This window comes from Bombyx mori, chromosome 8 (genome assembly GCF_030269925.1).
Source record: "Bombyx mori chromosome 8, ASM3026992v2".
Lineage (NCBI taxonomy): Eukaryota > Metazoa > Arthropoda > Insecta > Lepidoptera > Bombycidae > Bombyx > Bombyx mori.
The window spans coordinates 8586030-8613435 of NC_085114.1; the positions used below are offsets into that span (position 1 = coordinate 8586030).

Consider the following 27406-nt stretch of genomic DNA (forward strand, 5'->3'; position numbering starts at 1 on the left):
ATGATACAATTATAAATAAAAATATAAAAAAAAAACCAGAAATCAGTAGCTAAATTTTTTTACTAGTAGCAACACTGAATTTTTCGAAAATCTGAGTCTGGCTTTTTGGCGGGAATATAAGAAGCGAGGTCGTGTAAATAGTTTTATTTCGTTAGTTAAATCTTTTTCAGGTATTAACGTGTCATAATGATGGATTATTAACGACGAAAGTGCACAAGTCTCAAAAAACTTAACTAAGTCGCTGGCCGTGTCTTCTTGTGCTCTTCCAAAAAGTCCACTGAAGTCTCATTAAATACTCTCATAAAATATCATCTCGGCAAATTCAATTTCATTCCATCTTGTATTTCTTAGAGTAATGAACGAGCTCACGGCCCACCTTAAGTGCTTGCCATACGAGTATGGCCATAGATATTACGTGAATTCCGGCCTCTCTTGTTTAAGATGCTGTACGTACAAGAGGTAGAAATCTCAGTTATATTGGTCATAGATCATTATACACTTAATAATTAGTTAACTGCTATCTCAACCTTTAAGCCGTAATGCATGACTACTTTGCGACAGAAATATAGCGAATGATGGTACAAAACCGTGCGAGTTCATCAGACGCTCTATCGCCAGTAACTATGCCAATTATGATTTTAGCAGGTTTGATTATTATCAAACGAAATCTGAACAATGCTTAGGTGCATACCTAATAGGTACTATTTTTTTTTTTTTTTTATAATGGCAATCTGCCGATAAAGTAGGTACATGGAGTTAATAAGTACCTACAACTGGAGTGCTGTCTGATGCCGAGAAATCGGTCTCGAACAATGAAGTAGGAAACCTATGGAAATGAAACGTCAACCAAAATTTCGTGCCACTGTGACGTCATCTGGCCACAAAACATGGCGGCTTTAGTGCTGTACAAAAGATTTCAATGTTATCAGGTTTTATCGATAAACGTTCTTGGCTCATTTTATTTTAAATATTGTTGAGTATTATTTATTTGTAGAATTTAATGGGAAGTAAGTAGGTATATTGTTATGTGCAAATATGATATGATTTAGATGGGTGAAATCTAAGACAAGTTCGTCCTTCGAATTTGCCAAGTAAACGATATGATGATTTTTAAAAGTTGCTACACTGATTTTATAAAGTTGTCGTTTGCCGCAAAACATAAAGATATGGCGTAGTTCAAAGCCATCAGCCCATTTCTAGCATGCTAAATGTTATCGTATTTTGAGTACGTGTTTTTCTTAGACTATTACAATCTATTTTAATTGTTTTGCTGACTCTAAAGTCCGTAACATACTACCGCAGCGCACCCCAAGGAAGGTGCGCCGCACCATTTGAATCACTTTCGCTTGAGAGTGATTCAAATTTTAAACTTATCAAGGGACCGCGTGAAAAAAAAAACACCTACAGAACATTTATTCATTAATTACAAACGTCATTCCTTGTGACTTCCTCTCTAAAATCACTTAATTATTAAAAATTTAACAAATTTACAATAGTGTTTTACTCACTGCGGAATAAAACTATTTTATTTAAATAGTTCCGAAGAGATTTTGTCGGTAGCCTTTTTCCCGAAATATCTAAACAGAATGTCTAAATATGTTTTGATGACATATCTTAAAGTGGTATTTATGATTAGTGTCATGATCAATAGATTCCGACCGAAAAATGGATTTTTCGGATGAGGGCTCCATAATGAATTTAAATACATATAGATAATAGTTTTAGGACATCGACTTTCTTGAGATCCTATAAAATACGTTTTAATTATTATTTTTGTATGTTTTAAGCATGATAAATTATGAAATTTTATATAATCAATCATATTAAATCGATATCATAGTCAATAAATAATGTACAACCCAAAACAGACGGCGAACTGACGTGACAATGACATTTGGCGCGCTAAACATGGCGGATTTTCGGCCTCATTAGACGGAGACGGAGATATTTACGTATATTCATGTTTCATTTTATGTACGCACTGAAATACTGTTATATTGTTTTCCTGCGAGTTAAAGTGCTGAGTAAGAACGAGATAGATATATGTTTATGTATGTGCCTTCAAAATGGGTGCTATTTATATAAGCAATTGTACGTATAGAACAATATGTCGTGTCCCTACTATATAGGTCTATGGTCTCGAAAGAGAATACTTTTTGGTCGCGGTGTCCTTGTCTAATGTGGTGACCATATAAAATTTATTTATAGGATAAAATTATACACATGCATCAGTTTTGAATTTACCTTAAGTAATTCTGTGTAACCCTATGTAAATACAAAACACGTGCTTGCAACGTTTTATTTATGTAAATTCAATTCTAAACATTGCTTCGTCGTCATGGTGCCTTTTTTCGACGGTTTTTTTTGGAAGTTGCTGCGTTGTCGAAAATCTAGCACTGAGTTTTATTACAAACATCATTACCTCAGTGCTATTACTTAAACTTCCTCAAACTCATGTTTAACGTCCGAATACTCAACCGCGACTTAAATATTATGTTGAACTTAATTACGCAATTCCTACTTTAGTGTACTGGCTAAGTGGGCCGTGCAAATTAATATTTGACACACTGAGTGAGACACTGCAACACACATGGTCTGCGCGTATCGGGTGCTCTTTTCCTACATTCACATCTTCAATTGATTTAAAATTACTTGTATTTTTACTTCTGTGCTATTTTCATGACACGTGTATATTAAGTCTACTAGTTACATTTTAGGAAATAAAACACAATGGGTAATAAAATGAAATGAACTGAAATTCATTTATTTGTTATATGTAGACAATTAAATAACTCTTAAATGACAAGTCAATACACATAACACAATACACATAGTACTTGATCTCTATTTACAAAATATTGGTTATATTATTATTATTAAGTTCAGTAAATTTTCTGTAATCTTATAATATAACATTTCCTCTATTTATTTTTAAGTAAATTCTTTTTTTTCAACGAAATACATAATTTATTTTAATCAATATCTAAGTGGACCATGAGTATCATTAAAATTTCGCAATTTAAATTTCAATTCAATTAAAAATCGCCATTTTTCTTTAATAAATCTAAAATCGACTTTATATTTACAATCACTATTTCACGACTTTTAAGTTTTTGTTTCAATACCTTAACATCTTGTCGTAATTTTGCTTTTCTCGGGGTATTTTTTATTTCTTGCGTTTGAGTACTTGATTCTTCTTGTTTGACCTTTTTAAAGGACATTTTCCAGAAATTCCAACGTCATATTTACTAGAAGATCCTCCTCGTTCGCTTAACGTCAGGCAAATGATATACATGCTTGCGTGCGACGCTATTCAATACAATAAAAAAAGTTCAAGAAATACCACGTGATGGCTCTTATAATATGAAAAATACATTGCAAAATTATAGTTTTCACGATTGTTTTTTCAAATTTAGTATATGACATAGATTAAGTACAATTTACAAGACAAATGGTATTAAATATTATAATGAGAAAAAATATCTCACATTTTAAAAATATATGCTCACACTAGTAAAAATTTATCAATGAATCTGACATATGGAAGGATATTCCACAAACTGGAGAGGATTCTCGCTTAAAACCACTTATATTAAAAGTGTTCACCATGATTACACGGAAACTTTCACGATTTTCGAAAAAAAAACAAGCCACAAGCTGTATCAGTGCCATTTTAACTTCGCACTACAAACGTAAATAGACGCCATTTTTATTTTAATCCATTCATAGCTCTTTTTTGGTGATGCCAACAATTAATCTGGCTTCCCACCAAATTCAACATGAAAACCATCAGAAATCTACGTACCTACCATTAAATTTTCCATTAAACAGAGTTCTTATTAATATAAAACAATATTTTTTTTGTTAATGAGCTTTATTAATATATGATGTTCTATTAAAAATCAATATTTATCATATAATCAATACTTCTTATATAATTTATTTTAATAAATTGTCATCATCAGAAACTAAATTCACCATAACTTTGTACGTTTATGTTGAACCAATTTAATTTTTGACGTTGATGGAAATTCTAAATTGTCGCAATATTTTCTAGTTAAGTTTAAGTCACATCGTTTAAATAATATGTATTTAGATATATTATTGTCATAAAATGTTTAAAATCCTGTAAAGTGGATTGATTTTAACCTTTTCAATAATTTTCAACAACGCCCAAGCTACTAAAAAATCCACTAACCACTAAAAGCCATTTTTGATAACTAAGACGGGGGTCCAAATTCCGAGATTTTATGGAAAATCCTCTAAGCTAGCAACACTGCTTTTTGTTTGTAAAATATGCGAGAGGGACACCACCACTTAATAATCATTCTCTTTTCAGACCGTTTTTCCTTACATCTTTTGCTATTTAAAAATAAACTTTAAGCCATAGAGATAAAGTATATTTTTAGTTTTTATGTCAAACGAAGTAAGCACTCCAGTTAGAATAGTAACTCTATGAGTAGGTACTATAGGACCAGAGTTGACAGCTGTCAAAGTTACGTATGTAGGGATGCACCAAAATTCAATTAATAGGTATTGAGAATTGAATCCGAGATATGATTAGGAAACTATGAATTCGCAATCGAAACTTAAAGGCGCAATAATTAAAATTAGGTTGATTGTAATAATTATACTGATTAATGGTGTAGCCTCAATTGGCATCTGAAATTTAAATACCGAAGTCCCATTGAATTGATCGAATTCCAGGTTTTTTTAGGGACAAAGCAGTCCATGTAGGCGGTAGCCTTTCCAGTTTCACCAAGAGAACTGGGCAAAGTCGTGCTCAGCCCAGATAAAGAAAAAAACTGCAACTGAGGGCAATTGCTTCTAAATCTATTATCGAAACAAAATCGCGAAGCACTAAGAAGATCTCAGCAGGCTGACGTTATGGGTTAGATTTCATATCAAACTCTGACCAGGGACTTGCTGCCCAAGCTAGAGCTGCAGGCGTCTAAAAGTTGTGATATTAAAGGATTAAGTTAAGCCGTAAGGACGTGGTGGAGTTTATAGATAATACACTTAAGGTCGAGTTCGATGTGGTTTGCGCAATAGGATATGAGGGAATTATATTTAAATTTACGAAATAATACTGCTTTCAACTTCAATTTAGTACACTATCGCTTTTCGGATTCGCGAGCACTTCATATACACTGTGCTTAATATTTATTAATCTTTTTTTATAATTATCAATGTACATTATTAATGATTCCAGCTTTGATTAAAAGCTTGGACTGACACTACGTAATTCATTACATAGATATCATAGTTATTAATGCATTATACTAACTGCTGTTTCAGTAAAATTTGATTTATTTGGTTTATAAAATCCCGTTACCGTTGAACACCAGGTAGACCATAAGAATGTGCTCCATACCAAGATAATTAAAAACAAACAATTCAAGGTACATATAATCACAATTTACATTCACAATTGAAAAATATGCCAACAATAAGTGAGTCGATATTCCATATTCGAATTAAATTTGGTAGTATAGCATCTTTGTTGATTTTAAAATCGCTTACCAATCCCTACTCAAAATTGACAGCTGAAAATGTTTTGATGAGGTTAATGGACGTCAAAAATAATAGTTTTAAATTTGTATTGACAAACATTTGATTAGAACTTTCACATAAAATACAAATATGTGAATACAGACGGCAGATCATTAGACTACCATGTATACACTTCCTGCGGTCTCTTTTATCCTTTAACTGTTAGATTAGTCCACGCGGAATTCTTTAAATTGCAGTTCCTTTGTCATGGGACATAGTTCCGCTACAACTATCGATCGACTTAAAACTAGTAGCTTCCCCTATTAAATAACACGAAATATTGCACCAGTATAGATACATATGCAGAGAAAGAAATGTATTAGTTTATTCAAGCATAAATACAAGTGTAGTTACAGTATAACGAAAGTGCACAATTGCTAACGTGTTCATTATAATAAAATTAATGTTTATGTTTGTTAGTTAAAGTGTTAATGTTGTAAAATGAGAAAATATTGTTTCGTTGCATGAAACGAAATAGTTCCTATACCTTTATTTCACAAAGGTCACGTCCATGTATTGTTGTTCGTTTCTGTAAGTACCTATAAATAATTTTCGTAAAAAAAAAAAAAGTACAACTCTTTATTGAAAGTAGTCGCTTTCATTGCTTCTATAGTTAATGATAATTACAAGTTTAAATTAAGTCATTCAAGGGATACCATTTATTAATGGCTTTTTTTAATTATAAATTTGTTCATTTAAATACATTTTGAAGAATTTTATTATTTTCAGAAACCATATAATATTTAATACGTCGTAAATGTAAGTTTTGTGAGTGTGTCTAATTTGTGTAATGAATATAATCCTGAAAACTAAATATGATATTTAAAAAAAACTTTACTTAATTCATAGTTTGCTTTTCAAACATTTACATGAAGTGTACTAAATTTAATAATCCAATAACTGTTGCACATCTCCAGTAATGAAGTACTAAAACATAGTATTATCAATGGATTATTCAAAAAAATTAAAAAGAGCCTTCATTATTTTATTAATCTGTTTAGTACTGTTTATATTTATTGGTAAACTATAATGGAATTCAATACAGCAAACCCAAACAATGTTGCTAATTAATTTTTTCAGAACTATGGATAAAAATTGTTCACTGAATTAAACTTCAAACATACAACTTGTTTTATCGTTGTGTTGTGTATCAAAAGTGGATAAACTTTGGTCCCACTATTGACTGTGTAATATGGTATAATAGGGCTAAAACTACAACTGAAAGATTCAGTTAATCTGTCTAGAAATGAGATAATGATGTTGAGCAATCAAGTCCTTATTAAATGTTAATTTTTTTATATTGAATATCTATATTAATAGGTTGCTACAGTGATGATGCAAAGGTTGCTGTTCCTTTTTACTGGTTCTTAAAATATTCAACATATACATGTTAATTTGTTTAAAGAATATAATATACAGAAAACAAATAAAGCTTTTAAAGGTAAGTAGTCTAAAAATGTTGACAATTTCAACAAAAACTTCACATGCAAGTCTTTTATTTGTTTGACAAGTTTAATTTTTCTTGAGTTATTTGTCACTAAAGCATGTACTTTGTGTGTTTTCAATAGTATTCACTATACATCTTATGAAATGAATGTTACAGATAATTTTACTAAACAAGATTAAAACAAATTTTCAAATACATTAAAATAGAAAGTAAACAGAAATTATGAATTCATTAATTTGTAGACATATTAACTAATTTTTAAAATAAGACTTAGAGAAGATTTATGCCTGCTTGGATCATTCAAAAGGATCATTCAAAATCATTATTTTAAAAACAATAATATGTTCTGATTCGAATTACAAAAAGAATATTGCAATTTTAATGTAATTTAAACTTTGATCTCATATAAAAAGTCTTAACTCACAATTTATGGTCTATGTGGACTTGTAGTTTCAGCTGAAAGTTCCTGTAACCACTTTAACCAAAATTTGAAACAACAAACACACTTATAACATTTGATACCAGTGCTATTTTGCATTTGTTGTTCGTTAATTATGATCTATTGCAGATTTTGTTGTTAGTATTTTTGTATTTTATAGCATAAATTCTGCAATTTGCAATAATTTGTATAAAAACAAAGTGATCTAGCAACATGGGCATCTCTGATATCCATGAATGACAGTGATCACTGATAGGTGGATGGTTTAGGATTGTTTATTTGCCTTCACAGGAAAAACAAAAGGAATATATGAAGCTATTTGGTCATCATTGTTTTATGTGTTCAATATTTTTAAAGACAGTGCAACAATCTATGCTACTACTATAAATGTGAAAGTTTGTACGTTTGAATTTATATTACTCAATGATGCAAAAGTAGCTGACTGCACACATAGATTATTTATAACTTTGATTAACACATAGAAACTTATTATCATAGAAAATTACCTAATCCAATGTCCTGTGGCTGTTATAAAAATGCAACTATGTGCTGACAAACTGATGAATTAATAAATCAGCTGGTAGTTTATGAACCAAAGAATATCACAATCAATGCTCTATCTCCGGGCAATGCATTAATTATTTCTGACTTTCAAATTTAGAGAGGGTGAAACAGTGTGCCACATTTATTAAGCCATAAGACAAGATCTACAATCATACCAGCAAAAAACCATCTGAACTGTGTACACATAATTATAATTAACTAATAACAATAAAACTTCTATTGCAACAATAACTGCACAGATTATGATGCCTGACTTTTGTTTTTTCATTCCTTCCTTAATAGGTCATCATTTATTAGTTTGTATTGGTTTTTCCTCATCTGTATCCATAGCCAGCTTAATAGCTATGTGGTAGATATAAACACTGAAAATTAATAGTCAAAAACATTGTACATTATTTTCTATTAATAATAAATAGTTTGTGTATTGATTTTGTGTACCAGTGTAATCAAATATTTATTGATTTTGCTGTAAGTTCTCGTTTATTTGTAGTGTTTTTGTTTATAAATTTATTTTATGAGTATTACTTGTATGATACGACAGCTCACGGCTGGGTGTCGGGATGGCGAGCATGAGTTCCACGCTCGTCGAAACCGTCTCCATCAACTACGAGGACTTTAATGAAAGTTTCCTCACATGCGGCACATGTTTATGTTAGTACACATCATTTTTATACACATGCACTCAATATAACACCGTGGTATAATCGTCGTAAATGTCTGTCTGTCTTTAAAACGTAACTTAAATTTCACTTTAAGGCACTTATGATGGAGGCGAACACACCCCGAAGCTTCTGCCGTGCTCACACACGGTTTGTCTTCATTGCCTAACGCGCATCGCGGCTTCACAGACACGGGACGCCGGCAGCTTTCGATGTCCGATTTGTCGCGAACTGATCACAATACCTCGAGGAGGGGTACCGGCTCTCCCGCCTTCGTTTCTCGTCAATCAGCTGCTCGATCTTATGGCACGGCAACGCCGAGAGGTTATACCGCAGTGTAGCTCGCACCCAGGCAGGGAGCTACTTTTCTGCGAGACATGCGATTGCGTTTTTTGTCGTTACTGTGCCGATGGACCGCACAGCGACACGCCGTGTGACCACACAGTTGTACCGTTTTCGATAGCGTTGAAAAGGATGTCAGAAATATTGCTATACAGAGCCAACGAGTGCCTGAGCAAATTAGGTTCGGCTAGGGAAGCGGTAGCAGGTGAATTGAGGAGATTGGAAGCGGCTGCAACTGCGGCAGACGAAGCTATTGATAGACACTTTGCGGAACTGAGAGCGGCACTAGAGAAGAGGCATAATGAATTAAAGTCTGCCGCCGCAGCGGCTGCCAGTCACAAACGAAAGTTACTCGAAGAACAATTGAAGCTGATTGATGCAGAGAAATCTAAAGTAAGTACCTAATATGTTATTGTCAAACTGTCTTGTTTTTTTTTTTATGATAGAAACTAGTTTTGCATTGTGAAAGTGAAAGGATTCTAATAATGCAAATTCGACTGTCTGTATTCAAATTTAGTTTTCTTTAAAAAGTTTATTTTGTCACGAACAAAATCAAATGAGAGGACAAAAATGAAAGGAACCAAAACTCTATAGGCTTAGTAGCCATTTTCCATATTCATCGTTGATCACGTTAATGGTCTTTGTTTATCATCTTACCATCAGTATTATACACAACTTCAGTATTTCATTATAATATATTAAGACATACAAGAGGCAAACAAAATCACGTCCCAACAATATTAAGCGCACGTCGTAGTCCATTGATCACAGCCCGTATGCCACTGTTCATATGGAATTAGGTATATGATTATAGTTTTATATTATTATTGATTTCCTGTCTAAGCCAGTCCACCTGTCTAAAGTGAGCGAACTTTCGGCACACCTGGTGTTTAGCGATCACCGGAGCCAATATTTTTTTTTAATTTTTTTTATTGCTTAGATGGGTGGACGAGCTCTCAGCCCACCTGGTGTTAAGTGGTTACTGGAGCCCATAGACACCTGCCACGTAAATGCGCCACCCACCTTGAGATATAAGTTCTAAGGTCTCAGTATAGTTACAACGGCTACCTCACCCTTCGAACTGAAACGCATTACTGCTTCACGGCGGAAATAGGCGGGGCGGTGGTACCTACCCGTGCGGACTCCCAAGAGGTCCTACCACCAGTGATTACGCAAATTATAATTTTGCGGGTTTCATTTTTTATTACACGATAATATATAGACATTACAACGTTTGAGACGTTACTTTGAGACGTTAGCACCGCGTTTAAATCATATGTCACAGTTGTCCTACCATACCAATTGATATGCATAATATACTCGTGCGGCTTGTAATACGCCACGCGCCAGTAAAGAATCCTGGTGTTGAGCGGTCACCGGAGGCCATATAGACATCACAACGTTTATACCGCCTCTTCCTTTGAGACGTTAGTACCGCGTCTAAATTATATATCACAGTTGACCTACCATACCAATTGATGATTTGCGGATTATAATACGCCACGCGCCAGTAAAGAATATAGAAACCGGTCATCGTTCTCGTCGAACCCGTCACTTGCGACGAAGGGCTCGACGAGTAAACTAACTCTCAGACACAGCCCACTGAGTTTCTCGCCGGATCTTCTCAGTGGGTCGCGTTTCCGATCCGGTGGTAGATTCTGCGAAGCACGGCTCTTGCTAGGATTCGTGTTAGCAACGTCGTCAGGTTTGAGCCCCGTGAGCTCACCTACTAGTTAAGGTTACGCTAAAATAGCCTCTCAAGGCAAGCTTAGGTAGGAGAAAAAAAAAGAATATTAAATTAGTAAAAAAAAAACGCCATTTCAGGTGGAAGCTGAGTGTTCCGGGTTACAGCAACAGGTAGAAGTGCGTGAAGTGAGCAGCAGAGCGGCTGCTTTGGGCGCCAGATTGGGTGACGCGGCTGCATTGGCCGAGCCAAGAGAGAACGCGTTCTTAGCCGTCGACTTCGCGCACAACGACGCTCAACAACGCTTCGTGGATTCTCTCGAAGTGCTCGGTCGTGTCAGGACCAGTACTACTTTCCCAGGGCTGTGTTCGTTACAACTCGGTGAGTAATGATACGGTATTTTTTACTGGTGGTAGGACCTCTTGTGAGTCCCTGCGGGTAGGCACCACCACTCTGCCTATTCCTGCCGTGAAGCAGTAATGCGTTTCGGCTTGAAGGGTGGCGCAGCCCTTGTAACTATACTTGAGACTTTAGAACTTATATCTCAAGGTGGGCGTCGCATTTACGTTGTAGAGGTCATGGGCTCCAGTAACCACTTAACACCAGGTGGGCTGTGAGCTTGTCCACCCATCTAAGCAATAAAAGATAAATAAAAAACTAACGTTGCACTGACAGTAATTGTAGAATTAGGAGAATTGCTGGTATAGGAAGCGGTTGTTGGTAGTCTACTATACCATGCGGTCCATGCTATCTATGCTATGATCGAAAATTGTGTACAAATTTGAGTTAACTTTTACGTTATCGAGAGCATTAAAAAACTCGCACTAAACACACTGATTACGCATTTCAGAATCATCATGCGTGTCTGGTTTGGAAGTGGTGGTGGTTCTCCGCACCGTGGACTATCACGGTGAGGCGCGTAGCACCGGCGGGGACCCCGTGACGGCGGCCGCCACGCTCGACGACGCCCCTCTGCCTTGCACCGTCACCGATCTGGATTCCGGACTCTATAGGTTTGTTGGGGACCGGCGGGTGTCCGAAGCGAGGACGGACCCCTTCAAATGGTTTTTTAATCCCTTGGGCAAATACGTCTTCGCAATGTGCCTTTCGATCACATCTTATTATTTCAAGTGTATAAATACAAACTTGTGAAATAGAGTCGAAATTGCGACATTTTTCCGAGCGACTCAAGTCACTTTGTGAGCCATAGTTGAAGTTCATAAAAACGCTTCAATTAAGATTCGTATCGGTCCGAAAGTTAATTTAACATATTTTGACGTTTTTAAAGTTTGAAAAGAGATCACGATTTACTGGTGATAGGAACTCTTGTGAGTCCGCACGGGTCGGTACCACCACCCCGCCTATTTCTGCCGTGAAGCAGTAATGCTTTTCGGTTTGAAGGGTGGGGCAGCCGTTGTAACTATACTGAGAACTCATACCTCAAGGTGGGTGGTTGCATTTACGTTGTAGATGTCTATAGGCTAAAAACAGATTTGAGCACTGTTTTGCTTAATTGAATTAACGCTATCCGCGTCAGTTATCGGTTTGGTGGCGTAGGATCTCGATGCGTCCGTGGAGTGCGGGCTCGGTGTCGGTGCGCGTGCTGGTGTTCTCCCGCGCCGTGCGCGACTCGCCGCTGCGCGCCGCCGTGACGTCACAAGCCGCGCCGCTGCGGGTGTGGGGCGCGCGGGGGAACGGGAAGGACCAGCTGAGCCAGCCCGTCGCGCTAGCCAGGTACCGCCAGAGGGTCCGATCGGTTTTTCTTCTACAACTTCTTCACAGTAGTAATAGTATCCAAGCCTGATCATTTTATTTTATTTCCAAGCTAAATGGCTACCGGATTCTATAGACATCACATTTATATTACTTAAGCTCATTCATCACCTAAGCTCATTCAAAAAACCCAGTGCCAAATAAAGTGTACAGGTTTGTATTGTACAGGCTAAAAAGTTTGAGAGCCAGTGATCTAAATTAGTTTTTTAATCCTACCTAAGCTTATAGCCTTGAGAGGCTATTTCAGCGTAACCTTAACTAGTAGGTGAGCTCACGGGGCTCAAACCTGACGACGTTGCTAACACGAACCCTAGCAACAGCCGTGCTTCACAGAATCTACCACCGGATCGGAAACGTGACCCACTGAGTAGATCCGGCGAGAAACTCAGTGGGCTGTGTCTGAGGGTTAATTTACTTGTCAACGGGTTCGACGAGAACGATGACCGATGCTTGAGGTACCTAAAAGCACCGTTAGTGGATCGGGAGTATCCGAAATGACGTGTTTTGGGCGACGTCGACTGCTTTCCATTCTGTCCGCAGGATTGGAAATGATTGTAAAACATTTGTCACATTTCAAAAACCGGAATGCTTCGCGACAGAAATCAGTAGGGCAATGGCACCTATCCGTTTGAGCTCAGAAAACGCGCGATAAATCTATCATAATAATAAGTCGTCGTGGTCTAAAGGATAAGAGGCCCGGTGCTATCGTATCAAATTATGCAACTGCACGCAAAATACGTACTTCACGATTGACTTCCACGGCGAAGGAATGACGTCGTGTAATAAAAGTAAAACCTGCAAAAGTTATAATTTTCGTAAGTACTATTGGTAGGACGTCTTGTGAGTCCGCACGGGTAGGTACCACCACCCTGCCTAATTCTGGCGTGATGCAGTAATGCGTTTTGGTTTGAAAGGTGGAAGAGCCGTTGTACTGTAAAAACTGAGCCCTTAGAACTCATGTCTCATGTAGGCTCAGGTAAACACTTATCATCAGGGGGGCCGTGAACTCATCAACACTTCCACTGCTTCAATCTATGAATTTTCCATAGATTATCAAAAAAAAATTAAACTAAGACTAATCTTACTTCTAAACCTAGTCTAGTAAATATGACACGATATCGACCGATATCAACCATACAGTATTGTCTATATTTCATCTAGTATTTTGAAATGCATCAAGTAAATACAAAAATAACCCATTGTAAATTTTTCCATTCCACTAACAAGCTTATAAACGGAGGTATAAATGCTAGTCAAAAAATTTTTGAATTTTTTTTAATTTAATTACATGTTTCCTTAGATGTCCGAAGCGTAAAGAAATTTATGTTCTGGATGCTGGTAACTCAAGAGTGAAAGTGTTGGACGACGAGACGTTCGCTTTCAAAACGCATATCGTGAATGAAGGTGAGCATTTTTTTTATTAATTTCGAACAAACCCAAACATCAGTAGTGGCAACAATAGAATAGTAGTTCTATTTTTCCAACTGGAAAGGCAAAGGTACCACACCATACAGCCTAATCTTTTATAATTTTTATTATGAAAAATGATAATATAAAATGAAGTCGATTAATATAAAACATGGCCTGAAATGAAATGAGATGATATGGGATGAAATATAATCTCAGTAAAATGGTGGTCATTTACTGAGACTTTTTCAGTGGATTTTTTGGAGGATCCGAGAAGTTACGTCCAGCGGCTTTGTTTCATTTTCCACATTTGTGCTGTCTCACAGATACTAAGCAGTTAATAAACCACCTTTATTACACATTTAAACCTGAAGGAACACTAAATAGACAAAATAAAACAAATCACACAACTCCTCGCGTTCCCACCAAAACATCTGCAATAATAGAAAATTAATTTTAAAGCTGTCAATTATTATAAGGAAAACAAAAAACGGGGTTTACTTGGCTGGTTAATAGTGCGAACTTGTCTATCTGTTGCCAAGTGAAACTGCGGCTCTACATTGGTGATCTTCGTCCAATCCAATTGCTGAAGTCCATGGGCCATGGTAACCACTCACCATCAGGTGGCCGTATCCTCGTCGCCTACAGGGGCAATAAATAAAAAAAGCAAATTCAAGCTCTTCGCTTTTTCATGGTATTCCCCATTTCTTACGATATGCTTACACGCCTTAATACGTTGTATAGGCAATTAGAATGATAATTCTAAAATAATAATAATTCTCTTTGAACAATTTAACTATTCAAAAATTCCACAAATCAGATTAGTTTAAAGTTGATGATCTTGTAACTAAGTAATATGAGGATACATTCGTAAACAATAGAATTTGTGAGATGAACTTTTACTGTATTTAAGATCTCCCTGTTACTCATTAACCTGATATAACCTAACAAGCTGTAAAGTATCCGAAACGCCGGAAATAATAAGATAAGAACAGGAAAATAGTATTAGTAGGAGTATTAAGCGGTAGGCAGCGGCTTGGCTCTGCCCCTGGCATTGCTGAAGTCCATGGGCGACGGTAACCACTCACCATCAGGTGGGCCGTATGTTCGTCTGCCTACAAGGGCAATAAAAAAAAAGAAAAACCATGATTAAACTGTGAAAGATTCTTTAAGTGTGTCTACGACTTGCGAATACCTAAGAAAGTCCCATACAACCTCACAACCTCATATAAATTTTGAGACTATTGTCAGGACTGGCGGGTCGCAGTTGTACCGGCATTGCTGTGACCGCGGAGGGCGTGGCCGCCGTCAATTGGAGGACTCGCACTATCACGGAGGTGAACAAAATTTATATTTATATCTGAAAAATTAAACTAATTTAGCTCAAATAGAAGAATCTGCTTTCAAAAATATGCTGTAGTTAGTTGGCGATTACTTGTCCACTGAATTTCTCGCCGGATCTTCTCAGTGGGTCGCGTTTCCGATCCAGTGGTAGATTCTGCGAAGCACTGCTCTTGCTAGGGTTCGTTTTAGCAACGTCGTCAGGCTTGAGCCCCGTGAGCTCACCTACTAGTTAAGGTTACGCTGATATAACCTCTCAATGCTCTCAGCTTAGGTAGGATAAAAAAAATGTTACAATAATAACGACACAATAAATTTCAGGTGAACACAGAAGGTACGACGCTAAGAACGATTCGTTCGGATCGTCTGGTGGAGCCGGTGTGCGTGGCGGCCGACGTGGCGACGCGACGTCTGGCCGTCGCCGACAACGGCGCCAGAACTGTCTTCGTCTTCGATCGCTACGGAAACATCGAAAGAGAAGTACGTCTGTTGATAGCTTCAACCCCGTCCGGGTCTCTATATATATCCTCTCAAGCTACTAGCGAATAGTTAAAAAAAAAACTTCACCACAAATACATGCTTTGGAATGGATTTTCTTGCGTGCGAACGACAAGGACGGAACTTGTATAAAATGTGTTGTATATCGTCTTCTCGCATCAAAACTGTACAATCTCAAAACTTACTAAATTTTACAGGAGAGTGTTTTAAAGGTTTAACATATGATATTTTTAATATTAATTATCATTGCAAAATATTTTTTTTGTTTTTTTTTGTTTTTACCAGTTACATTATCGATCTTTTAAAGAAAGATAAAATTATGTATTAATAGTAGTCGAAGTATAGGTAAACTAAAAAAAATCTAAAACCAAACTACGCTCTTTTGACAGTATTTATAAAAAAAATACTGGTGATATCGAATGATTCCGAATATTAACTCAATTTCGAATATGTTTAGAAATTGTACACTTTTAATGCGAAAAGACGATATGTCAAAATCACAAATACAATATTGATATTGGTATAATTATATTTTTCATGTAAAATATGGCAAAGATTTAGTTTTGTTTGTGTGTGTTTGTAAGTTTCTAATAGATGGCGGTGTAAGTTTGGTTGGTCGGTTTGGGTATCTAATAGATGTCGCTGTGTTTTTCGCCATATCTTAGCGGGTCGCAATTTCGATCCGGTAGTAGATGCATCCGCGAAGCAACTGTCCGTAAGCTGTTAGATCTCCTTTGGAGGCGCTCGGGTAGTTGTTAGCAAATCCCACCCCTCCTGGCTGAGCCTTTGCCGCCCATCTATCCTGGTGAAACTGGAAAGGCCTTCGGACCAACAGTAATCCTTCCTTCACAAAAAAAGGCACGTGAACGTTTCAAGAAATCGATGTATGTTTTTTAATTGTATGAAACGTCATTTAATTAGCCGTAGTCAGAGCAAAGCGAATCATGACCTGATTTACTAGTGTTTTTTATAAACTTACTGGTTAATATTTATGTTATTCCTTCATCATGTAAGTTTATCGTGAACACGTTTTAGGGATCGGATAAAGTAATCATATGAATGAATCTTTTTCAATATCTATGTCATAATTGAGTTTATTTACAACTAAAAAAATATCAGTTATTTAGTAAATTAAATCAATGATAAATTAAAGAGACAGATACGATCTGAAAGATGGTACGATAGAAGTTTGTTGACACACTTCCATTGTATCGGTTTTGTTTAGATAATCTATTCGATCTATTATTTTATCAACATTAATACACTATATTGTTTATCGAAAATCTATGTTTTTTTTTTAATGTTTGACGGTTTCATATTTGCAGATAGGCAACGGTGATCTCGGCTTAGTGGGTGGTCTAGCTTTATCCGAAGACCTCATCATCATAGCTGACGTGGCGGTGCGGATCTACGATTCTGAAGGAAATCTCAAAAACACATTGGCCCCCGTCCCCAAAGGTAAATCAAATTCGTTTATAATAAAGACGACTGTACTCAAAATTTAAATTAGACAAAGTTGTAGATGTCGGTTATAACGATATTAATATATTTTGCTTAAACTGCGGTTCTTCACGTCGCCAGTTCGGGTGTGTCGAATTATGTAGTCGTCGTGGCCTAAAGGATAAGACGTCCGGTGCATTTGTTTGTATCGATGCACCATTGTTCGTATCCCGCAGCCGGGTACCAATTTTTTTAATGAAATACGTACTTCACAATTGTTCACGGTTGACTTCCACGGTGAAGGTATAAAACATCGTGTAATAAAAATCAAACTCTCAAACTTATAATTTGTGTAATTACTGGTGGTAGGACCTCTTGTGAATCCGCACGGGTAGTAGTACCACCACCCTGCCTATTTCTGCCGTGAAGCAGTAATGCGTTTCGGTTTGAAGGGTGGAGCAGCCGCTTTAACTATACTGAGACGTCACTCCGGTTTGAGCCGTGAGCTCACCTACTAGTTAAGGTTACGCTGAAATAGCCTCTCAAGGCTATCAGTTTAGGTAGGAAAAAAAACAGACCTTAGAATTCATATCTCAAGGTGGCGGCATTTACGTTGCATGTCTATAGGCTCCAGTAACCACCTAACAGCAGGTGAGTTGTTAGCTCGTCCACACATTTAAGCAACACAAAAAATAAAAAATAATAATTGGATAATCAAAATACGGACATCTCTATTCATTTACAGGTCGAGGGGTGTACGGTGGGGTGGCTATAGACGAGACCGGCAGCGGCAAGCACATCGTGTGCGCTCGCTCGGTGCGCGGGCGGGCCGCCCTCGTGGTGCTGGAGGCGGGGGGCGGCGGGAAGACGCTGGCGGCCTGCGAGCTCCTCGACAAGAAGCCGCGGAGGGTCGCCGGCATCGCGCTGCTGCCCAACAAGAAGGTGCTGCTAGCCGACCTGGCGGGAGACTGCTTAAGACTGCACACTTACTGGTGAAAGGTGACTAATTAGCTTGTTATCTATACTAACTAGTAGTCGCCCGCAATAGTCGTAATACGACTTATAATTATTTGAAATCATCTCACTCACACTCACTCACATGAGGTCCTACCGCCAGTAATTACGTAAATTATAATTTTGTGGGTTTGATTTTTATTACACGATGTTATTCCTTCACCGTGGAAGTCAATCGTGAACATTTGTTGAGTACGTATTTCATTAGAAAAATTAGTATCCGCCTGGGATTCCAACACCGGTACATCGCTCAACGAATGCACCGGACGTCTTATCCCTAGTCACACCTAACACCTATCAGAGACGGTACAGACCACAAGTAAATTTCTGTGCCTACCTTGAGAGATGAAGTTATGGTCCGAATAACGATTTGTCCTACCTTTCAACTGGAACGTATGATTGGTTCACAAAAGACATAGACGGAAACATCTCGCTATTCCTTGCATAATTCAGTCTCCTATTATTTCAAAACTCATGGATAAAATATGGTATATAATATCGAGTCTGATTTCAGACAGTAGATACTCATTACTATAACTTATTCCAATCGTAACTAGTGCTGCTAGTGGTTTGTTAAATTTTAATTAATTGGTAACAGTAAATTGTATAAAAACGTAATTAAATTTTATTGCACACCAAAACACAATTAACATTAAAAAATAGTCAACAAGCTACATGATACCTATATTTACTTATATTTATTTATTTTCAAACATGTTATACAATGTAATATGCTTTTAAACTTGTTATTACTAACTCCCATTAATTTGAGGCAAATAAAAATTAATTGGTTATTGTTTCAGATGACCTCTCGAATGAGCCGGGTCACGCTGGTAAGATGACCATCGAACGAATTTCATGCTAGTCCATAAACGCATCGAGAAACGATAGTAATGTCGGCCATATGTATATGCGCCAAATGAAAGGCGCAGAACTTAGCACTTGCACCAAAGTCCTTAGTCGACCTGCACTAACTACAGGTCGCTAACTTACGCTATACTACGCGATCAAGCTAAGAATGGCATTGACCGGTTTTCAAACTACAAAAAAAAAACTAACTTTGGTATAATTATTTAACTCAAACACAGATTTAATAAAGTTTCTTTCACATGTTTCAACTAAGCAGCAGTTCATCTAGGAACTTTCCTATGTGAAGTAATATTAATTTTACAAGCACGAAAATCTATCGAATTCGTAATATAAATGTATCGATAGTCAGCCTTCGAGATTGACGTTACCGTATGTCAAAACAATTTTCATGCTCTCGATTATAAGTTTCGAGTTTCGAGAACGTGACAACTTGGTTGCGAAACTAAAGTAATTAAATTCATTCGTGCTGCTGAAATTAGTTCTATTTACGGACAGTAGGGGCGCTGTTTAAACCCTATACTCGATTTTATCGATAGCGATACTTTATCGATAGTCATTCGTGCTCGTCCCTCAGAGGTCATTGGCTTATCTTTGTTTTGATCGCATAGTACACGATTAATTTTAGTACTTACAGTATTTATTTCTTGCTATTGTGTATTTTTTAGTTAACTGTCGATAGTAGTAGTTTGAAAACGCGACTGATTTTTTTTCGTTATTTTAATTTGGCTCGTTCTTTCTCAAAATTCCCACAAGCCATAATAATGTTTATGTAGCTTACTTGAGCTTTTAATACTTTAAGGTAAAATCGACGATTAAAAGCATTTCGGTTCTTAAATCTCGGAGTTAAGACTGAGAATTCGATGCATCTAATATTTCGATGTGATCCCATAAATTTAATCGATATAATAAATGAGTATCGATCGCTAGCATAACATTCTGAATGATCGATCGATAATTTTTAAGAGGCGTATTTCCTCTAAGCTAGTCTTACGGACAAAGCATTTACTGTCTAAAAGTCCTAACATCACGTTTATTATAGAAAAACGACAATATTTAATAATCAATTTAAGAAATGGTTAACAAGAAAAATCGTTTATTTATATAAGTATAAAAACTACGTCATCTTATACAAATAGATTCAATATCAAAGTTACTATAGAAACATAAATAATCCATCCATTTGCTTTACAAATCAGTACCGTAAAATGGGGCGATTAGGGACAAATTCCAACTTTATGAGCAATTTTAAGGTAGTTGTTGATGTATATAATGCTATATCAGGATCAAAATGATTGAGTCTTGGGGGCATCTTTGTTGTCTAATTTAAAATTATGCAACTAGCATTTCAGTTTAAGCAAAAAATGCAAAAATAGGTGTAATCCCTATTTACCCGAAAATTGCGGTTAATTGGGACGAAATGAGAAATTTGCTAGGGTTGGCACTACTTTTATTTTTATATATAGTTTTAATTTATTTATTTATTTAGTTGCACCAACAAAGTGATAATCAATAAAAAAAATTGAAAAACTGACAAAAGTACATGGCAGACATCACCTCAATTATAGGTGCAATCGACAGTGCAGTAACAAAATATATATATATATATATATATATATATATATATATACAGTCAAAATCTGTTATAACGACATCGAAGGGACTGCTCATATTCAGTCGTAAAAACCGATAGTCGTAACAACCGGTGATGTTTAATGTGTATCTTGCAAGTACAAACAAATCTATAGGGAATTATTGGAAAAATATATTTACATAATACGCGATTTTTCTTCAATATTAATTTGGTTTCTTTTTCTTTGCGACATTTTGAAAGTTTCACGAATAACTCCACAAAGTTTTGGTGCGTCTTGTGTATAGATAAGTAACAAACTAACTGAAGAGATATGAAGAAGCGGGCTTTGACTCTACCGCATGCACGTGTTTTGTTTCTGAGAATTAGAAAAGACCCTACACTAAACTAAATCCTATTGTGATTTTAATAGCCATTGAAGACAAATGTGGATACCTATTCAAATTGTTTACAATACAGCTTAGCCGGTCGTTCTAACAGATCTAATTCTCCGAAATATTAGTTAAATGTGGTCGTTTTATGAGGTATGTCGTTATTACCAATGTCGTAGAAAGCAATATTTTTAATAAGGCGGTCATATGGCATTCAGCCGGGACCTTTGTTCTAGGTTATTATAAGCGGCATGTTGTATTAAACGATGTCGTAGTAAACGGTTTTGACTGTATATATATATTTACACATATATAGTGGGCTTTCTTAGAAACTGTTTATATTTCTCCGTTCTTGGTAAGTACTTAGGGGCTGATATTTCTATCTGGGTTAAGAGATTAGGTGTGTCGGTTATTCCATGGATTAATCAGATGAATACCCCCACTCTGAACAAATATTAAATATTTTATTATGTATTACTTAGACATTTTTGTCCACCTTGAGATTTCATTGATCTTGTTACATGTCTCTGCAAAATCGACTTACTTATATTAGATTGCTTATCTATTTCAACTAAAGACTTATTCCCAATTTCGCTTCGTTAAACCAGATTTTTACCAACAAATTTAAAAAATATTGTTATAACTACATAGACAACCCTACAAACCTGTACCTATTTATACTTAGGTCGTTTCCATTTCACGTATTCTCATCCCAATTGACCCCTTTTTCGTTGTTATTTGTACCTAAGACGTCCCCAATATCCCCAAAAACAACAGATTTTTACATGTATTTTTATTTAATCAAATACATTAAAACCAATAACAACTGAGACTTACCTTTAATATATATGCTGGTTCAAACACTAAATAACGTTTATAAATCATAGTCGTCTTCTATTATTATCCAATAAATAAAAGAGAGCAAAGTTTCTAGCACTACAATAATTACCACCACAGGAAGTTAATTTGAAACGCGATTTTTTATAAGTTAGCAGCTATTATCATGCATATTCAGAGTTGTTTTGTGAACTTTCAACATTCTACTATTAAACTACAAAAAAAATGGAAGATTTTGCAACGAATATAAAACTTATATTGAGCGTCGAAAGATTTTCCCGGTTTTTTCCCGATTCGCCTTTCAATCCCTAATCGCCCCATTTTACCGGTACCTAATTCATATTAGTTAATAATACTACCTTTATCCATGTCAATTTGCTCAATCGTATAACTAAAACACCATATCACAAAGGGAAAGCTTCCATTTTGTTAGATTAAATAAACAAATAAGTATGAAAAAAAGCAACAAATTAGCACGGAATTGCATTATGCTTAAAAGGCAGATGGACAACTTCTATTTTCAAAATTTCAAGCTACAATGCGCGTGACGTAATTTGGGTCCAAACTAATTGACAAGCTACCCATTTTTTTTTTTGGAGTTTCTGGCCTGTTATCCTAGACCTTTAGGCTAACAAGCTACCCATAGATCATACACTAATACAGATTGTGTTGTTATTGGTTAATTAATTACTATGAAAATTTGTTAGAATTATAGTCAGAGTTGATATAAAATATAAATACAAACCTGAATAATAGTGATTGAATTATCTTATTAATTTAATCAAACTCCCTTATAACTGATGTCCGGTTGCCTATTGCTTGTATTTTTATTGTTTGACGTTTTATAATTTCTTTTTAAAATAAGCAAATTGAAAGTCCCATCGACTGTTTCTTTAGTTTTCTTTTCAGTCTAGAACAATAACGTCATGAAAGTTGTAGCATAGAGTTTGGTTTTCCAAAGCAGAATTCATTGCTAATTATTTTAGGGAATGATCACCGATATTGTGTAACTTGCATTTTGTTCCCACGCGTTCTATTTTAAGATTAATGTTATAATAATTATCTTTGTGCTAACATACTACACGGCGCTTAAAATTTGGCAAAACCGTATCTACACCGAATTTTATCAATGATTTACATATCTTAAGAACTAAAAGCTAACTAAATAGCTTTCTATAAAACATAAAAACTACGTTTCTTTGTTATATCTAGTGTATTATTAAATATTTATAAGTCTTTATAGAATCGTTGACTGCATTTTATTGGTTCATTAGTTGTATCGTGTTTTTATTTTATTTACTTCCTAGTGCTTAATGCTTATGTAATATGAATCTCAACGGAAGTGTACTTGATTTAAAAATATTGAAGAGGCCTCGAATTTTTACGTAACATTTATCAATATCGTTCTACGACAACTCAAATATTTATTTTTTAATATAATAATGTAATTCACTACTAGATTATCAAGTAACTAAAATACATAATTTAAATTTCCAAATATATAACAAACCTATTAATTATAAAGATTATATTTGAACTTTAGTAAAAAAAAATATCCGAATGATTAAGCTATTTATTTATTTAATTTATGCTATTTAAGCTATATGAGTGGAATTGTTTTAATTTTGATCGCAGTGTTAAATTTTACATGTGAAGACGCGCTTACGTCCCACGTCCCAACACCAAGTGGGCTGTGAGCTCGTCCACACATCTAAGCAATTAAATAGAAAAGTGCGATTCTAATTTTCATTTCCTAAAAAGAATGCAAAATTCAATGTTTTTTAAATATCAACAACAATGTTCGATCGACAATGTTATGAGATAATTTCGAAAAATAATTCGAAAACATTACGATGCCGAGTAAAACAAGTTAATGATTTTAAAAAAAACTTGATTAAAATCCAAATATTCCCCCGATACTTCGATATAATGCGATCGAGCGCGTTTAGAGCGGTATTGTTTCAGTCCATTCTTAAACAAGCAGGTGCTGAGAATTGGGACCTTTTTTTACACCATTACGTGATCGATTGGCGTGACCTAACAACTTTGTAACAATTGCAATACATACTGCACTAAAATGTACAGACGGTTTATATGTCGTATAGAAATTTATGTGTTTCAAATATAAATACAGTCAAAATCTGTTATAACGACATCGAAGGGACTGCTCATATTCAGTCGTAAAAACCGATAGTCGTAACAACCGGTGATGTTTAATGTGTATCGTGCGAGTACAAACAAATCGATAGGGAATTATTGGAAAAATATATATATATGATACCCGATTTTTCTTCAATATTAATTTCTTTTATTTTTCTTTGCGACATTTTGAAAGTTTCATGAATAACTCCACAAAGTTTTAGTGCGTCTTGTGTATAGATAAGTAACAAACTAACTGAAGAGATATGAAGAAGCGGGCTTTGACTACCGCATGCACGTGTTTTGTTTCTAAGAATTAGAAAAGACCCTACACTAAACTAAATCCTATTGTTTTCTTTCCTGATTTTAAAAGCCATTGAAGACAAATATGGATACCTATTCAAATTGTTTACAATACAGCTTAGCCGGTCGTTCTAACAGATCTAATTCTCCGAAATATTAGTTAAATGTGGTCGTTTTATGAGGTATGTCGTTATTACCAATGTCGTAGAAAGCAATATTTTTAATAAGGCGGTCATATGGCATTCAGCCGGGACCTTTGTTCTTGGTTGTTATAACCGGCATGTTGTATTAAACGATGTCGCAGTAAACGGTTTTGACTGTAATAGAATTTATTTATATATGTTATTCTGTTCCTAATTTTTTTTTTTTTTTGGAGTACTTATTTAATTAGACTTGAAATATTTGAGTTGTCGTTTATAACTTATATTGAATTTGAGTTTCGACTAAATACTTATTGTGAAATAAATTTATTTTAGGTTTGGCGTAATGGAATTAGGCGTTTGTAGAATTTAGTCATAGTTCGTAATGTGAACGAGTGCCTGATAGTCACCGACTGTGACAATATTAACATTTGTTTTGAAATAATATTTTTAACAATTTGATGCTAAGGAGAAACTTTTTTTATTTTCTGTTAAAACAATGAAACCAACAATTGAAATAATTTCATTCAAATAAAAAAGGGATATAAATAATTTAATATAAATCATGTATTTTGACTCAGCGTTATTCAGCTTTAAAAGTTCAATGAAACATACTTGGGCCCCCGCAGTTTGAATACATCAATATACCTACCTACATAGGAGAATGTATAATAACAATATGAATTTGTATGAACAGAAATAGAAAAATGTTGTTAATGTAATATTGTTTATCAAATGCGTCGTCAAGGTTCGCTTGTATCATCTTTACAAAGTATCTAATTATTTATTGCAACTCGAGGAACAACTAAAATATTATAAAAATTAACTCGGAAAAGAAAATTGAAGATTTCGAATATCATACCTTACAATATATGTATTATATAAAATAACAAAATTTAAAAAATGTTCTTATTGTGTTCTTTTAACTTATGTCTTATTTAACTCCTAAGACAACGTTGGCTAAAAGACATTTGCCATTCGAAATGACGAAACTAGCTATCATGAATACGTTCTGTCGGTTAAAACCATTTTGCAATAATTAATAAAACGAAACGGTTATTATTTTAATTACATTTAATGACTATAAAAGATTAATAATTATTGTTAATGTAAAAAAAAGCTGTTATGACCGCATCACGTTGTTGCCGGTGCCGACTCAGTGACGCGCACACAATATAAAACTCAATACCTAGGTATATCGTCTTCTCGCATTAAAACTGTATAATCTCAAAACTTACTAATTTTACAGGAGAGTGTTTTAAAGGTTTAACATGTAATATTTTTAATATTAATCATCTTTGCAACATTTTTTTTACTATGAATTAATTTTGTTTGTATAACCTAAAAACAAACCAAACCATATAACCAAATGTTTCCGAATATTAACTCAATTTCGAATATTTTTGGAAATTGTACTTTTAATGCGAAAAGGCGATATGTATACGTTATATAAAATTAAAAATGTTCGCAACAATAATACCATTACATTTTCAAATCAATCATTCGACATCGCACATTTAAATTAATAATATTTTGTTGTTTTATTTTATTAAAATTTAAATTAGGAATTTACGTGAGACTAAAAGAAATTCAATGTTTTATTGTATCAATAAATACTTTCAATTGTTGCCATAATAGTTAAGCGCGCTTTGGCAATGTTTACATTAATGTGTTCGAATACCATCGTTCGATTGTATTTTGTAAACCAAAACACCACGGGGCTATTTAAACATATTTCAAAATATATTATGTATTTGTATAGTTTCGTTGACCGTACCAACGTTATAATTGCGTCATTATTGTTATAACAATGTTTTTCTCACCTTGAATAGGCAAAGATTGTTAAAACTTGATGCCGCTATTGAGTGTAAGATTTGTATTTGAATAATCGTGTGGTGTGGATTGTGTACGCTCGCTCTTGTGTTAGTTATTGGTTGACGGTATTCTCTTTTGTAATTTGAGTATGATTATAAAAATAAAGTTGAGGTAATTTAAAAAAAAATGCTCACGTCAATCATTACGAATAAATAAACGAATCAAAAAATTGTTCTGATGTGTGCTAGCAAATACTTAATATACATATCGCAGGGTGAAAGGATATTTGGTTTATGCGACAATTATCTTTCTAATCAAAGATCGGTTTTATTTGGTATTAGCATCAACGATTCGTTGTTTTTCATTGAACTTGTATTAAGTTTACTCAATTCAAATAGCTGAAGAAGTTTTGTTTTTGTTATGATATTTTTTCCAAATTTACCTAATAACTTTTCACCCCTCGATATGTGGCTGTATTTTATATATCGTCTTTTAATAGGACACAAATTGTTTGTCTTGTATGCTACGTATGCTTTATTTTCGTAGCCCGAGTGTTATTATAATATACTGACCGTGTAATATTTTGTCACAAATCTGTCACGCCTCACTGCCTCTGAATTCTCATGCATTTACGAACACAAATTTTATTATTGAAAACTTATTATATAGGTCAGTTTAATGTAAAAAAATGGTACAAAACTAACGTAAAATATCAATTAAAGATGTATTTTCGTCATTCGTTCAAATAAAATTATTATAGTTGTCAATATTAGTATCGTATTGCAGATGATGATTATAAATGATTACTATATATATTAGACATAAAATCGTAATATATATTTTGTGATGAAATTGATTTGGAGCTGTCACGGATATAACCGATTATCATAGTGATTATTCTTGTTGAAGCTGAAACGTGTTTATTTGTTAGCTGTGAAACTGTACTTAATAAATCACAGAGTATCTCAGTGTATTGTCGATAGCGTCACTTTTGTGCAAACGCAATAAAGTTCAATTTAAAAATAAAAAAAATGCATATTTCATTTTGCCTTAAGTTTTCTGCAGTCATTAAAATTGTCTTTCCACTACAATAAATTTTAGAGCAGCGCCAAAAATATTGTCTTTGAACTCGGTCAAGAAAAAGCTACGGTTACAATTAGGTAACAGAGTGCTTAGTGCGAG

General features: G+C 34.9%; 1 protein-coding gene across 1 annotated transcript; it reads left to right on the top strand.

The window, feature by feature from the left end:
* Positions 1-8: 8 nt before the first annotated feature.
* Positions 9-27256, top strand: LOC101737170 (tripartite motif-containing protein 2). Its single transcript, XM_004932073.5, has 13 exons — positions 9-6084; positions 8545-8654; positions 8760-9397; positions 10829-11069; positions 11539-11701; positions 12246-12422; positions 13762-13865; positions 15120-15205; positions 15531-15689; positions 17033-17165; positions 17893-18146; positions 18965-20608; positions 21358-27256. Exons 1-11 carry the CDS (start codon positions 6065-6067, stop codon positions 18141-18143), a joined length of 2082 nt encoding a protein of 693 aa, XP_004932130.1. The 5' UTR covers positions 9-6064; the 3' UTR covers positions 18144-18146; positions 18965-20608; positions 21358-27256.
* The last annotated feature ends 150 nt before the right edge of the window (positions 27257-27406 follow it).

Coding starts and splice junctions, on each gene's coding strand:
- LOC101737170 (XM_004932073.5), top strand. CDS start 6,065: ATGTATTGTTGTTCGTTTCT. Junction 11,702..12,245: donor CTGGATTCCGGACTCTATAG/GTTTGTTGGGGA, acceptor TTGGTGGCGTAG/GATCTCGATGCGTCCGTGGA. Junction 17,166..17,892: donor ATTGGCCCCCGTCCCCAAAG/GTAAATCAAATT, acceptor ATTCATTTACAG/GTCGAGGGGTGTACGGTGGG.